The 15,811-nt window shown below is 44.7% G+C and overlaps 5 protein-coding genes across 5 annotated transcripts; 2 read left to right on the top strand and 3 right to left on the bottom strand.

Annotated features, from left to right (window-relative positions):
- Positions 1-90: 90 nt before the first annotated feature.
- JR316_0007267 (uncharacterized protein) lies at positions 91-1,750 on the top strand (the record flags this gene model as incomplete). The annotated part of the gene is made up of 3 exons (XM_047893010.1): positions 91-448; positions 508-1,007; positions 1,061-1,750. The coding sequence occupies 3 exons, from the start codon at positions 91-93 to the stop codon at positions 1,748-1,750; spliced, it is 1,548 nt and encodes a 515-aa protein (XP_047748292.1).
- A 701-nt stretch (positions 1,751-2,451) lies between these two features.
- Positions 2,452-4,146, bottom strand: JR316_0007266 (Hsp90 co-chaperone Cdc37; the record flags this gene model as incomplete). The annotated part of the gene is made up of 5 exons (XM_047893009.1): positions 2,452-2,899; positions 2,965-3,389; positions 3,447-3,939; positions 3,992-4,050; positions 4,111-4,146. The coding sequence occupies 5 exons, from the start codon at positions 4,144-4,146 to the stop codon at positions 2,452-2,454; spliced, it is 1,461 nt and encodes a 486-aa protein (XP_047748291.1).
- Positions 4,147-6,305: 2,159 nt separating this feature from the next.
- JR316_0007265 (uncharacterized protein) lies at positions 6,306-7,572 on the bottom strand (the record flags this gene model as incomplete). Its single annotated transcript, XM_047893008.1, has 9 exons — positions 6,306-6,416; positions 6,473-6,551; positions 6,611-6,731; positions 6,786-6,896; positions 6,950-7,010; positions 7,077-7,159; positions 7,210-7,294; positions 7,365-7,436; positions 7,543-7,572. 9 exons carry the CDS (start codon positions 7,570-7,572, stop codon positions 6,306-6,308), a joined length of 753 nt encoding a protein of 250 aa, XP_047748290.1.
- Positions 7,573-8,444: 872 nt separating this feature from the next.
- Positions 8,445-9,488, top strand: JR316_0007264 (uncharacterized protein; the record flags this gene model as incomplete). The annotated part of the gene is made up of 4 exons (XM_047893007.1): positions 8,445-8,584; positions 8,642-8,720; positions 8,773-8,967; positions 9,024-9,488. 4 exons carry the CDS (start codon positions 8,445-8,447, stop codon positions 9,486-9,488), a joined length of 879 nt encoding a protein of 292 aa, XP_047748289.1.
- Positions 9,489-14,460: 4,972 nt separating this feature from the next.
- On the bottom strand, positions 14,461-15,351 carry JR316_0007263 (Protein rot1; the record flags this gene model as incomplete). Its single annotated transcript, XM_047893006.1, has 4 exons — positions 14,461-14,891; positions 14,945-14,994; positions 15,061-15,125; positions 15,193-15,351. 4 exons carry the CDS (start codon positions 15,349-15,351, stop codon positions 14,461-14,463), a joined length of 705 nt encoding a protein of 234 aa, XP_047748288.1.
- Positions 15,352-15,811: the final 460 nt, after the last annotated feature.

Raw genomic sequence — 15,811 nt, 5'->3', positions numbered from 1 at the left:
TGGGAACTGCTTTTCTGCGGCGCTCAGGCGTCACACCTAACTCAAACAAGATGAAATATCAGCCTCACTCACTTTGGCACTGCGATCTCCATGTTCCTCCTCCTGCTCAGCATAGGTTTGCTGTCGTCTTGGGAGGGCGGAATACAAGCTCTTCCCTTGAATGTCTTTCATCCATTAAATCTACGAGCTGCAAATAACGATCCACTGCAGTGTAGTTGCCCGAACACCAGGAGTCTTCAGGATATTGTTTGGAGCTGTCTTGCCACCATTTTTGTGTGTACGTGGGTGTCTGTACACCCTAACGTCACGCCTCCGGGAGAAAATTGGTTTAAAAGAACTATACGGCGTACATGGCTAATGTTCTGGGGTCTAATAGGGCCGGAACTGATTTTATCATGGTCTATCAGACAATGGATATCGGCACGAAGTATCGCAAAGGAGTATAAAAGTAAGAGACCAAACGGGAGTGGGTGTCATTTGTGATTGACGTGTTATCATCAACTTTAGAACATTCTTGGACAATGACCCATGCTTTTTTTCTTATCATGGGAGGATTCGTTCTTTACAAAGGAGATGAAGATCTTGGAACTCTCACTGTGTCGTTATTCAAAGAATTGGAAGCTTCAAATGAAATCGATTTTCCGGTAGTGACGGAAGAAGACCTAGCGGACAAGAGTAAAGGCGACTCCCTCAGCAAAGGGTTGGTAATTGTGCAGACCACCTGGTTTATGATTCAATGCATTGCTCGCGCTGCCCAGGGCCTTGACATCACTGAGCTTGAATTGGTGACTGTAGCCTTTGCCAGCATGAATGCAGTGATGTACTTCTTGTGGTGGCATAAGCCTCTGGACGTCCAGTGCCGCATTCGAGTCTATCTAAAGCCGACGTCGGACTATGCTCACAAAAATGAGCTCATTCGTGCGGAAGAATTTCAAGTTTTAGACAATCTCGATGCCCAACACCTAGCAGACATGATGGGAAAGGTTGAAGGGGATGAACAAATTCAGGTGCATTATTGTTGACGCCTACCTTTTGCCTTGTGTAAGCGCTGACTTAACAGCAGTCAGAAGTTTCCACAAAACCTTTGCTAAGACCCTTTGCATACTGTGTTCGTCAATCCAACACTATTTTAACTGGAATCCGTAAACGAGCTTCACGCTTCCTTTACCTGCTCCGACAGGAGTTTCGTAAAGCCAACGTCATCGTCGTGATACTCATTCGATGGCCGATGATTATATTAATTTACCTTTTCATCGCACCTGTTGCGGAGTTATTTGGAACAGATTCAAGTGAAGAAGAAAAGCCTGGAAGAGACACAGTCCCCACTTTCTACTCCCCTGCCATGACTTATCAAAGATCTCAGCATCTGACATATATCTTCGGATTCAGTGGAGCTGTATTTGGGGCCATACATTGCATTCCTTGGTCCTTCCAATTTCCGACTTCTATCGAGCAGACCATGTGGCGCGTTCTCTCTCTCTTCATAACACTTTGTCCCCTTCTCTTTGCTTTCTTGCAAGCAATCGGCGTCGAGGAACGAATAGACAACCTGAAGGTGACAAAAGCCAGCACATTTGATAAAGTAATAGACTCGCTTGCCGTCCTCGTTACCCTTACCTCCATGTGTTTTCTTCCGTTGTACGTTGTTGCTCGCCTCATACTGTTGTTTGAGTCGTTTTACTTGCTTAGAGACGTGGGACCTAGTGGGTATCTAGACATCGATTGGGGAAATTTCATTCCTCATTTTTGATACAATCGATATAGCATTTCACTTCGCCAGTGGATCACCGACATATTCAAAGGCATGTACTACAACCACCTCCCCAAATGCATGAAAGTGAACGGTACGTGGTTTTGGAAGAAAGAAAAATCTTAGAACCCACTTCCATAATGCTTTTTTTTCTCCTGGTTGTGGATCCGAATCCATGGTAGATCTCTCATGCCATGTCTACACAGTTATTTTCCTTTCCGTTTCGAGGTATTCTTGAATGACATGTCGAACTCATCTTTGATATTGTTTGGAAGGAATCAATGACCCATGTGGCCCCATGTCAGATTGTGGAAAATATCCTATGTAACAGCCTTTGACCAAGATTGATTTGTGAATTTGGACAGGTCCTGCACTGGGTCTACGATAATCCCCCAAAACAGTCAAAATTGTGATTGATTGAACTTGTAAGCTCTTCTCACCGAAGGTAAAATTTTAAAAGATGGAGATGCGAGTCAGTCAATCAGGTCAAGAGTAATTATCAAACCAATAGGCTTAACTTTCATCTGTCAGGAGCCATGATTCTCTAAATCCTTGCTGAGCTACACAGGAAAGCATTGCAGGTTCCAAATTAAATTATTCTTACTTCAACAAAAATAGACGAACAAAGTGTTTCACCAAAAGCTGCCCAACGGATAGCAAAGGTGTTCAATTACAATTAGTTCATAAAAATTATCTACCAATCATTGACCTGTTTCATCACGAATACCACCCTCAGCGAAGTTCAAGATTCCGGCCATATCCAGGCTTCCCACAAGAGCCTCAGCCTCCGCAACATCCATCTCTCCAAGCACTTTGTTAACAGCCTCCAGCTTGTTCGACTTCAACGCCTCTTTCATCTCAGGGGCGAAACTTTCAAATACATCCCAGCGGAACTGCAGCGCCTTTCGAACTTCCTCAACGTCCATTCCCTCTGTACCAGGGCCTTCCAGAACAAGTGTTTCGGGGGGAGGGCCTTCAGGGACGTTGAATGAGATGATCGTATCGGGGTTTTCAGCGACCAGCTGGATTTGCTCGCGGGCTTGGTTTTGTTCTTCCTTGGTGACCTTGACGCGATTGGCAAGATGTTCGTAGGTCTTCTCAAAATCGTCGACGAACACTTTGAGGGCGCGTTTGTCGCCAGACACCATCCTGTACGATGTATTAGCATTTATTTCCCAATTCAAATAAAAAAAGCAAGAAACGAGGGAACTCACTTCTTGAAAAAGAGGCCGACTCCATCACGGCCAAGTTTCTCGCAGTATTGGATGAGGAGACTCTGGTGTACGCATTGCCGTGCGTACTTGGTCTTGCCATCGCCCTGCGCCGTGAAGGCGGCAACAAGCAGGGCATCCGCTGCCCCTGGTACGTAGACATCGCGATGCTTCTGAATGAATTCAAACGATTTCTCATAGTCACCAACAGCGATCTTGGAGAATGCCTCGAGGGATGGTGTCAATTCAGGAAGACCTTCTTCGTCTTCGTTGTCAGATGTTTCTTCTTGAGCTGGAGCGCTTGTCGAAGATTCCCCTGCCTTGGGGTTCAGGACCTCGATTGTAGTGGTTGTTTCCTTTTTCTTTCCCTTAGCTTTTTCAGGTTTCACTGGAGCCAAGGGCGCTGGAGCGGGTATAGGAGGAACATACTACAACAAAGAATTTGTGAATCAAAATTCAAAATGAATGAAAAAATACGGGCACACCTTGCTCTCGAACCCATCATGAAGATCGTCCATGGTGATATGCTTCTTCTGTTCGCGCTCCTCTTCTTCAAGTTCCTTTTGATCGCGTTCTATCGTTTCTCCCAGCTGCTTGACATGGGTTCCCATTTCAGCTGCCAACTCCTTAGCCAGTTTCTGTGCAATGTCTTCCCCTGCATAGTGTCCTTCCTTTAACTTCTCCTTCGACTTCTCGCTGACCATCGTTAAAAGACTCAGGAGCATGCCATCGTAGGTATGTTCGAGTTTGTTTGGGTCATTTCCTGGAGGACAATCACGAGAGGGGTTGGTACGAAGCTTCTCTACAAGCTGACTGAAATACGCAGGAGCAGTCATATCTGAAGGTGGATTCTTGAGTGTCTCCTCAATCTCCGTAATTCGTGGCAAGAGAACTTTGTTGCATGCGATCTGCGCTTTCAACGTTTGTATTTTATGTTTGCGCATTTCGCGCTTCTCGTGAATATCGCGTTGCTTCCATCTACAATCATGATCAGTATGAAGCTAAGCACACTGAAAGCCGATATGCATACCTAATCAGCGATTTCTTGTCAACATTAGGGTGACCCTCAATATCCGAGTCATCAGACAACTGAAAAGATAAAAAACACAGTCAACATCATGCAAATCGATGTGGGTAATGAGGACGGACTTCGAGTTGATCCCACTTTGAATAGTTCAAAGGCATGGCTTAGAGCAGGGAGTATTGGTGCAGTTTAAAGATGAGAAAAGATATACGATAGTGGTGGTAATGGAGTGACCGTAAGTAGGGCGCTTGTAGGTAGAAGTTGAATACCAAATGTATATACGGATCGAAGCTTCTGGAATATTGCCTTTGACTATGTCAAAGTCTTCCAAGTACCCTTCCAGGCCTTTGGCCGGTGGAAGGCCAAATCTCATCGTTTACTGATCTGAAGACTTAATTAACTCAAAGTCTACTCTTCGCAACCAACTAGATTTACTGTTTGAAAGTTTGCAGGCAAAAGAATTGAGGGCTTGGGAGGACTATGAGATCATTTCAATTTAATCAGATTAGATCTAGAACGTAAGCGAAGTGATATCATGATCCCCGAGCACAGCTTTACACCGTCACTTGACCCAAGTTGACCGTTACAGCGTTTTGGGACACGACTCTCGACATTCCTAACGCGTCGCAACCCTCTCGACATAAACACCCCCTGCACAAACATTTTTACCAACAAACTCAAGATCAGTGTCTTTTAGTGCCCTTGAAATCTGCACAATGCCTTGTTTCTGGAGCAGGACAAGTGCCTGCTACCTACGACCCACAGGGTACATTTTACGACAAGGACAGTCGGTTACTGCGTTTGTTAAATTTCTTTCCAAACGAGGACTTTCTGTTAGCACTCGAATTCAATGATGTCCTTCGAGTGACTGATTCACTCTACAGAACGATTTGTCGACTCCTCAGAAGCGCATGCCTCGATCTGTGAATCGACTTATAAAGACACTTAGGCCAGAAAAGATGGTTGAAGTTGGCCAGAAACCGAATCGCATTACCGCGCCGATTCACAATTACTGTGTCAGTATTGAACTTCTCCAAGTTACTTGCACTTATTAGATTACATTAGGACAGATACGCGAAGGCCAACAACTTCTCCGATTATATGTAACTGATCCAGGAAGTAGTAAAAGCGTCGCACTTCCCAAACACAGGCCAGGTGTCTTTTATTATCACCGTGAGCCCGGTCTTCCTGAAATGGCAGGTTATATACGATATCGCATATGTGATGACGTCGCGAAATTCCATGAAGGGCAAGATTTGGTTCTTCGGCACCCATGTATTCCGTGGTCGCAACATGTGTATCGGGCCATACGTCAGGATGAAACCCGCGAGGGACTTGGTTCCTTATTATTACAGGAAAAACTAGTACACGAAGACACAATCGTCAAGATGAAGAGATTGTTCGAGCAAAAACCACCGCAGCGTTGCCTCTTCCGCCTGGACCAGCCTTTTTATTTCGATGTGTCACAGCAAAAGATGGACTGCGCTTTTGTAACCGAAGATTCCCTGGATGTGGTACATTTCATGGCGATACGAGATCATCGATTGGAGCCGCCTCTGAGGATGAAAAGCCCTTACACAGGCAAGCAGTCGATTTTTTTTGATTGGAAGGAAAAAACTAACAATATCATGATATAGGTGTCGTACGGGCACGATTCGAGTTGTCTAATTTGCCAGAGCATCGAAACCTTGGCCCGACAATCGTTTTAAGAATTTTGGAGACTTTGACACCAATCGAATGTATAATTCCTAACTATGACAACTATTGGGCTAAACCAGAAGCAGGCGAACTTATACATGTGCACAGATTCAAGACTGGAAAGGGAAAACCAGGACGCTATGATCCATGGAAATATCGGCTTGACACTCAGCGTAACGGGGAGAAATTGAAACAATTCATACGCAAAACATCTCCAGAAGTGTAGATATAGCACTTCCGATGACATGGGATCACAAGATGGACGCTTTACACGGATACGACCCAAAATCTACTGTAATTTAAAATTCCATCGACCTTTTAATGGCACAGGTGGGTCAGTTAAAACCGATAATGCTAGTGACTCGTACATTGTAATGACTTACATTCATCGAAATAGTCATACCGCCATGTAGTATTCATGTATCCGTTAAAATCTATCCAAGCAGAGCGCTCTGTCTCATTTCTGAGAACATCCTCGATCTTAATGGTAACTAGATCGCATTAAAAGTAAGCAATCAATATCTCCAAAAATGCGAGGGGGATTATGTTCACATTTAGAATGCTTTCCTCCTTTTGGATTGGCTAGGGGGGCTCTCTACAGCAACAGGGTAAGGGTAGGGTATTACACAAAGAAGTAATGCCTTGCCTTGGTCTTGTACTTGAACCAGATGTATCCAGAAGCAACCAGTTGAATACGACCTTTCGCGGGAGTAATACACTCTTGCTCGAGAATCTTTTGAAAAAAATTAGTTAGACAATGACACAGGAAAGTGAAGATCAAGTTCTTACTGTTCCAATGCAATGTTTATCAGGAACCGGAGTCAGTTCAGTGTTCTTGTAAGTCACATTTGAGACCACTGTAACGAAGCTGAGTGTGATAATGAGTAAATAGCGTTCTTATCATTGAGCAGCTATGGAAGGACTGACCTATTGTCAGGAGCATTGATAAACTTTCCAACGGCGGTAAGAGAGTCGAGATGGAGCTTGGTGATATTGGGCAATTGGAAATTTCCCGAGAAAAATTCAGCATGAGCGGCGGTGGTCACATCTATAGAGGTAATAAGTCCACTAATATCAGTGAGAATAAATGCTCCAAACGCACTAGTGATATTCCAGTTCCCCGTATTTGTATACCCTTCATTGACCTTAATGTGGTTAGAATCTTTCTTAACCGGTGGTATGTCCTTCCTGGTTTCATTGCATTTCGAGTCACCTGTAAAGATATTATGGCCACTGAGAAAAATTTGCGATGAGAGGGTCACTAACCAGTCATCTCAATCTTAACGGGATCCGCGACACACATTGTAGCAGGCTTGTCTTTACGATACTGTAGCGATTTTTGAAGGAGAAGTTAATACTTGCTACGGAGCACAGATATCAGAAATATACTTACACCGGGGGGATTGATGATGATTGTCCATTCTCCCTCGCCCCATTTTGACCTGGCGTATTGCTCGAGCTTTGGCCACCCTGGAACTAGAGGAAAGAGTCAGCTAGGTTAGGGAAATTTTGTCCGTATTACTGACGTGATTGTGCATCATCCAAATCCAGCTTTGAACATGGGCTGGCAGCAGAAGCTCTTCTGAACAAGTCTCGCCTTTCTAAAACTTCCTGTAGACAAGTCAATGTTAGTGGCAGTTTAGCGGTGCATATTAGTGGTATGTGAAAGACAGGGGCGTACTGGATCTTGAGCGCGTTTGAATTGTTGTGGAAGGCCATTGACAATTTGGGTGGTCAGGAGTAACACAGCAAACTACATGAGATGAACAAGTCAGTACCAGCACTCTCATATGAAATAGTGAATTCAATATGGAGTTGCTTCCACAAGTCAATGATATGTAGTTCAATTGATGACGTACCAAGAGGGTTGATGTAGTAACAGGAACCATTATGTCGTTTCTTTTTAAATGATTCGAATACCTGATTCGAAGTTTTCGCCCAGCGATGGTGGTGGTGTGGAAGAGACCGGCTCTGAGGTCCAACTCAGGCTTCGAAGGTCCGCCTATATCGTCGGTGCGCCCATCAAACACGGAAATGACGGCCACTGTACAGCCTCCTCATTTGAGGTAACGAAACAACTTGTTTTCTTCTTGCACATCTCACCTAACAATCTACGTATTTGCAAACATGTGCCTCGCACGAATCGAACATGGACCCGTGCTTCGTAGTGGTTTCGATACGAGCTCCAAAATGCTGTTCCCAACATTTTTAGTGACAGTGATTCCACGAAAAATTTCGGCTGAACGGACGCGACAATTCCGTACGCAAGTCATAGATGAATGAGGTTCTTAGAAGACAAATCCGCTTCAGGATACGCGAGGTGCATTATCTACTCGTTGTTGGGAGGATGGGTAGTAAAGCTGGTGTTGAGATTGAAAAGCCATGGAACCTCCTTGCCCGATCAATCGTTGAACTCTTTTCATTCAACAGTCACGGACTAAATACTACCGGTTCTTCCTCAGTCTCTAGTCTGCACATTGATTAGAGGTAAGTAGTAGCAAACCCGCGACCATTTTGTGGATTGACTAGACCCTAATCTGGTCATTACAGACAAAACACGATCGCGAAGAATAACTGAAGTTGGGCCATTCGCAAATATCTCACACTGCACTTCTTGAGCATGACTCGGGTTCCGTACGCCTAGCCTAGTCCCTCTCCTTTGCTCTGTTCCATGCAACGAGATCACCAAAGCTGATTCATACACACACTCGCTCGCATACTGAGAACCATCCACTGGGTTCTGCTTCTTCGTCAGGGATCAATGGTCGACTTCAGTCTTGGTTTCGTCATCACCGTCGTGCAAGAAAAAGTAAAGGGTATTCCAGAGTTCCGAAAAATTATCTCTGGTCAAAACATAATGGCCTTCTCCAGTAATCTTGCCCTTGTCGCACAGTCAATCAGGTACGCAAGTCATTCGTCACCGTAAAACTTCCATATTTTGAGCTAATGAGTGTGTAGAACTGGATATCTTCTTGATATTTTTGCGCCTCAGAATCCGGTAGCCCTCTTCTCGCGTTTGCTTGAGGACCTCCGCAGTGTATGCCTCATTCTGTGATGTTTCAAGTGCGATTCTTACTAGAATTCTGCAGGACACTAGAACCAGAGATTGTTTTGCATCAGTGTTGCATCTATTCGAACCATCCTTTGATCAATCCTTTTTCGTGAACACAAGGTTGCTTTTTCATCGGATCGAGAGTTTCAATCAACCTGCAACATGTTTGTCATTCCAAGAACACATTGGCTTGAGGCCAGTATTCGTTCACCTTGGAGCCTCTTTTGAGATTGTAAGCTCAAGCTCTGAGGTTGTTTCGTGTCAGTGATACTAACATGTACACGTAAGGTCGACCCCCCTACACAAATAGTGCAACTATTAGTTTCTTTATTGGATCTAGTTTCTACATCACCCACGCCATCCTCCCATACTCTCCCAAGTGATATCCCTATGGAACTTGCTGTTGCCTTGGCGGCCATATTCCTTGACTATCCAATCGCATATGTGCCTTCCGTATCCCACCAAAACGCACTGTCTGGGAAGCCTCTCGACTTCTATGAATGCTCTCTTACATATTTTGAAGGAAACGGACGTCGCGAAGAAAATCCACGGGAGATCACTCACACAATCATGAAGTTCTCATCTCCAGTAGAGTTGTGGACGTGTCGACCAAACGAATATATGCAACTCCAGCCCCAATCAGTGATAGAAAACCTTCGGAATATGTTCCAGAAAAGGATACAGAATTTGCGTGGTGTCCGCATCATCGCAGTTGAACATTGCACACGCACACTCCAGCATGTTGCATTTTAATTTTGGGTCATACATTCACCGAACCAAGTCAAGTACCAATCCAATCAATTTCAAGCAACAAGAGCTCTGTCCATATTTCCAAGCTATTTGGACTACACCTCCCTCCAAAGGTAGTGGCTGACCTGAGCACGGAGACAGCTACGCTTTGATCGATTGTGTAACTGTTCGTTGGATCAAGTATGTTTGTTCTTGTGTTCGTAGCCAAACAAGCCGCTGAGTTGTAAATGATGTCCGGCAGGTCCTCACAATGCAAAGTTTGACTCTATATTTTCTCCTTCATGATATCCCTGCATAAATCGCATATCGGCTGCAACCTGTGATCCAAGGCTTCGCGTTTGGTCATAATCTACGCTTGGAAAGCGTTTGATAGTTTTAGAAACTCAACAATTGTCAACAGTCATCGTCACCGTGACTGCCAGTACTTCCAATGCAATAGCGAAGTCACCCCAGGAGTTTCAGTTCAGATTATATACGACCCATTGAATTCGAATGCAATTTCCTACAACCATACCAACAACTTTTTCGTGTTGACCGTCTCGACGTTGGTAGCAATCCGACTACAATACCTGAAGAGATTGTCTCCGTTTGCATTGGAAATTGTTCAGAATTGGTCTTTGAATCAGGAAGCGTCGTCTCTTTCTCTGGCTGTCAATCTCATGGGAGTTCAGATATTTATTAAATCTGTCTCGAGGGAAATAGAATAAACGCGAACAAAGTCTCTTTTGCCGATCGCTCAGGACACGGGCCAAACTCTTCCTTTGGGAGTCTTCCGCGAGCTACCTGGTGATACAAGGCCTCGCTGACCACGGATTATCTTCTCCAGCTCGCTTCAGGGAGCTATCAGACCATTATGAACCGAGTCGGCTCGTGTGTATCTTCAATGCAACAGCAAATGCCAACCCCGACCACTTGCCGATCAAACGACCTTCTTACCCATCTAAAGGAGTATTCTACTCGTTCTCGGATGCATTGCCTTTCTCATCACAACCCTGTTGGAAGCTGTCTACATGCTTTCTCTGTCACGTTAAACTCGGTGCTCGGTCCTTTCTGAAAACGCCACAATCTGTGGGTCTACGTCTTTCTGCGAATCGGCACTTCTGAACGTTATAAGGCCAGCTATGTTATCGCTGCTTCTTAGATATCCAGAATCCGCTGCGGCCGATTATCGGATAGCTTGGAAGCGAAACGATGAGTTGCTGCATGGACATCCTCATGTAAAGACCACGGGGTTGCATTCATGGATAAATGTTGGCTGTCTTTTTTACGCGCTCATATCCCAACGGCCCCTTCCCTGGTAAGAAATTGCGTGCTTTCTACTAACCACAGTAGACAACCAGCTGTTTTGTAGGTCATATTTTGAAGGAGGGCATATGCAACACTAATGAACAAATAAATTTTCCAATGGAGGCGACGACAAGGCTTATCAATTCTTTTTATATCAAAAGACGTTCAATACTGCCTAATCTCCGGCATAGCTTTGAATTAACCATCGAGATTCATTGTAATACACCACGGAGTAGAGCTCAATTCATCACGTCTAGGTCATATCAACAAAGAAACTCGATTCACATACTTCTGGAACCAAGTCAACGCAATATGTTGAATCTTCTTAAGAGCTTTTGTGGCAGAACTTAAAATTTTTGTCACGAACAAACATGGACTCGAGCAAGCCACTTACCTCCATGATATCGTAACTATCTGTCTGACCTCAATACCTATGAATCCTCTTCCCAGTCCCCGTATACATCGCATTAATCATAAAGCATAGTCTATTTGTGGGCGCACTGAAAAAGAATGTGACTCAAGAAAAGCCAGGAGTAAAGAGGGAGAGGAAGCAACCCCGTCGCTGGAATCTCAGAAACGACAACGATCACAATTTTTATATTATGCTACAAGACCATGAAACATTGCCCCGTCGTGCAAAAATGACGCTTGCCCTCGTCTCGGAGAAATCGCGGAGGGGTGTCCAGCCGTCATGGAGAATAAGAGTGAATATATGCAACCTTCTCGCCGCCTCTCGGAGATTGATGGATACTCATCCTTTGCAACAGGAATGTTCGAATGGTTTTCTGCCTGTTAACGGCCGCAAAAATCTCGCCGAAACTTGTCTTAAGGGATTTTGATCTCAGTGCAAAGTGCAAGGGCGTAGTGGGTGCATATTATAGATCAGTGTGCTATTTCCGGCTCAACCACCTTTTCTACACGAAATGCCGACCTGCGGTCGAGCAAAGAGGATTGGCCTGAATTTCGCTCGGTGAAAGGGTAGAAAACACGTATATTTTATTTCTCCGAAGACAATTGAAGCCAACTTGGGGAGGTTATGTGGCACAAAGAAATCGTCAAGGGCAGAGCGCCGGAGATTACCGCCCAAAAAGGATGTCTTGCAATTGGAGGGCTTGGCACGACATAATTCTGGAGAATATTGGTGGTATTGTTGAGACGTTTTGTTGGAATGCCACGTCTACAAATATCACATACACATTTGGGCGGATCATCAGGTTGTCAGTGGCGATGGACGAAGCCTACAGTTTTGGGAAGTCGAGTAACATTCAATTTCTCTGATCTAAACCTATGTGAAGTTGAGTCAATGGACAAACAAATAAAGCACAAGTCACCGAGGGAGATATATATAACCGCAAGTGGTGTGGGCTGAGGGACCATTGAACAAACGACCAAGGCTCGTTTTTCTTTCACCCTTGTGAAACTCATCAGAACAACACGGCAAGGCAAATGCATATAATTCGCACATGATGGATGCTCGCCAAGGTTCTGGATTCTAGAAAAACTAGGTGGAGTCAGTATGTGAACGAGTAAGTCAGACTGATATAAAGTGACATCGCTTCGTTGTTGTGCACAGAAGAGATAAAGAAAGCCAGTCAAGACTCAATATCTGCTAGCGAACGGACGGTGTAATCCATTGATAGAGCAAACGGTTCATCTGGAAACGGCTGCAGAGATAAAAAGATAGTTTGAGTTTTTAAGTTGTGCTCTTGTGAACATTACTCATATATCCCAGTACTTCTTCAGTTGGCCTCTATCATGAGCACAGAAAAGAGGCGAGATTTGATCAGGGCGTCCCGAAGCTTTAACTTCTGAATCATGCAGGAAGTTTACTAAAAACATTTGATAACATTCTGGATAAAGACACATCGAAGCAAAAAATACAACAACTTTACATCGACAAAATGACAGTGGCCAGAAGGCCTCGCAGGTGTGCGGTAGCATATGAATGATTAGATGGATAGAAACAAACACGGGTCCAATTAACACTACTTTGAATCGATAATCACCATTAAAGTTCAGCGACCTCCCGAAGAAAAATCGACATCAAGGAGAAAAGCAAAAGCAAATACCGAACAGTGGAGCGTTCACAAAATGAAGAATGTGACGGCGGCCTTGACATCTAGCACATGAGAAGGAAGGATAAGCCGAGAAACCTTCCTTACCCAAAAGGCATGAACCATGGTTAAATGAACGATACATTCACTCGCCCTCGAACACGAGGACAGAACGCATGGAGGCATGGGGAGATGACCACCATAAGAATCATGATGACAGTTGTTCAAAGCGCGACAAGGTCTATTAAGAGAGAACACGATATCAGCACGTAGGTTCATAGAAATGAAATATATATCGGTGAAAGGATCAGAAGGAAGGCAACGGAAAATTCCACATGGGTTTTTGCGCTCTCGGAATCGAGTCCGTAGACTGCTTTACATCCGAAAATACTTCATCATACAGAAGAGAAGAGAAAGGACATAGGATAAGGTGTACTCACCCTCAATGTAGGTTTCTACGAGGAAAACAGCTTAGAACGCCACTGCGATTCTCCGATTGATTTCTAGCATGGTAAACGATAGGAACTAAATCCACAAAAGTAAGCTGATGTGAGCAAGAATCTTCACAATTATCTCCCCAAGATACAGGTGCGATAGTGGCGTCGTTGGTCGAGGCGTAGGACTGTAGTTAGCATTGTGAGAAGCCAGAGTATAAGACCAGGATTCGACGTGAAAAATTTTGTTGTCACGGATAACAAAGCACGTGATACGTGACTTTACAGTTTCTATGTAATCAATTCCCACAGTTGTTTACCACGCTATACAGTCCACGTCATCCCCTGTTGGTTCAACAAAGCACAAATGGGGCATTGTTCAATTTTTACGAAAACCAGCATCTCCAGTTGGCTGTTAACAAGCTTTGAGTGGTCATGATATCGTTTTGCATATATTACCGCTCTACGGGTGGGTGATAAATGTAATGGCATACAAATGGCAAGAAAAACAGAAGTCAAGAGTGAAGCGAAAGCAACAAAGATAATAAAAAAGAAAAACAACAAGGCCAAGAAATATAAACGAATGTGAATTGAAAGTTTGCGTTTGTTCCTTCAACTTTGGTGTGCCATCTTGACCCATTCAGAAAGATGTGAATGATGCATGAAAGATGAATAGAAGAAAGATTGCATGAAATATGAGGGTATCTTTTTGATTGTTGTGAAAAAATGTACGGATGGGTGATACGATCTACGTCTTGGGCAAAATGTATCTCGTCTGTACGAATGGAGTGGATGTACATACAAGACAAATGCCAAGGTCAAGAAAGAAGAGGATAAGATGCAACAAGAAAGTTAGCAAACTTTATGATCTGGAAGAAAATGGATAAAGGGCGAAGTAGAGTAAAACCATGGGTCCAAAGTCCGGATGAATGGCCACAAGAGTGGATGCAATGGGGAGAATAGTCGTATGTATTATAATTGCAGGCGAACCACAACCTTGCGTGGAATCATGACGGAGGTGGCCTAACTGCGGGTGAAACGTGTAATGGGTTTGATGGTAGGAAGCGCGAGGAGATGGCGGGTGATTGTAAGCTGATAGGGAGGGGGTGTGACTTGCATGATGTGTCGGTTCGAGGCTCGTCATGATTAAGCAACCAATGTACATTACTGAGTTGTCGCAGCCATCGCTAGCTAAAGCATCTACAGCATAGAGATTGTGCTGGAAATTAAGGCCAAACCAGCACCAGCCACCACACCCGCCTTCCATTGAGAACCAGATGTCCCCTGGGCACTTGAACGCCTTTGGATGACAGGTTCGTCGGTGTTGCGTAGCAATTGGGTGGGGAGCATGTTGGGAGTCACCGAGACCTGGAACATGGGAGCAAGTGGTGTGCCGTCGAACTGGAACATGTGCAACTTGGGACCCTGGCTAGCATCCATGAATATTCTCCATCCCTTGTAGTACTCCGGGGTCGTAAATGGTTCGATGAAATTGGAAATGGCGGCACATGGATCCTGAACCTGTTGGAAGCCATCTTCAAATGGTGACATCGAAATAGAACCGTTTGCGTTCAAGGTGTATTTTCCATGCGACCACGCTATCACGCCCGTAATACACGTTGGCTCCGAGCCTAACCGCACCAGATAAGGAATAGTACCCAGCAAAAACAGCCAAGGGACGCACCGTTGCTGTTGAACCGATACCTCGAAATCTCGTAAAACCCATCATCCGTACTAGATAAAACAGACCCGATCAGTCAGTCAGAAACATTTCCTCCCAAAATGGCGCGGGAGACATACAATGAATATGAGATTCCAGTCGTTTTCGGGTAGTTGAAAGTCATATTAGCGGGGTTAGCAAAACCCTACGTTATCGCAGATAAAGGGGAGTTTTAGAGACAAAGTTGAACCATGAAGTTTGAGCGCACGCACCTGTCCTGTCCTAACTGCCTTGCTACCTGAGCTCCAAGTCCCGGTGATGGCTGTGGCATTGTGTATGGCATCGTATACAATGTTCCCAAACTGATCCTGGGCCAGGGTGGTGCGCGCCAGCGACGCAAACACGACAGTGAGGATTGACGAAAAAAGCATGTTTTTTTAGCAGTCAGATTTTTGAGATATATATCCGGGATGAGAAAAGGGGTCTATAGGTGTGTGTAAGGAGAAACAAGGGTAGGGTGAGGGTATTGCTGGGGGCGAAGAAAAGAGGAGGACCAAAGGGGTGATGATGGTGAGAGAGAAATGAGTGGAGTTCCCCGTTTGGCTTTGTTTGGCTTTGGTGTCTTGGTCCCGAGCCACCGTAGTCTTGATCAACCTTTGAACTTCAGCGAAATTTGGTGTTATACCGCGTCGAGCGATGTACACACTACTGGAAGAAATCAGGGAGAAGCCAGGTAATGGTGGCAAGAGGCTGGTATCAATCCTGTTGGCCGCTGCCTCCTTTCTGCAGCTTTCCATCATTTTCACATATCTGCGACCCTTAGCAACCAGGATGACGTAAGCAGAATTCCCAAGGCTCGTCATACATTCGATACAAAAAGAACACAACGTT

This window comes from Psilocybe cubensis, chromosome 6 (genome assembly GCF_017499595.1).
Source record: "Psilocybe cubensis strain MGC-MH-2018 chromosome 6, whole genome shotgun sequence".
NCBI classification, from domain to species: Eukaryota; Fungi; Basidiomycota; class Agaricomycetes; order Agaricales; family Agrocybaceae; genus Psilocybe; species Psilocybe cubensis.
Note: the sequence above shows the minus strand (reverse complement) of the source record. Positions and strands in the feature narration are given on the sequence as shown.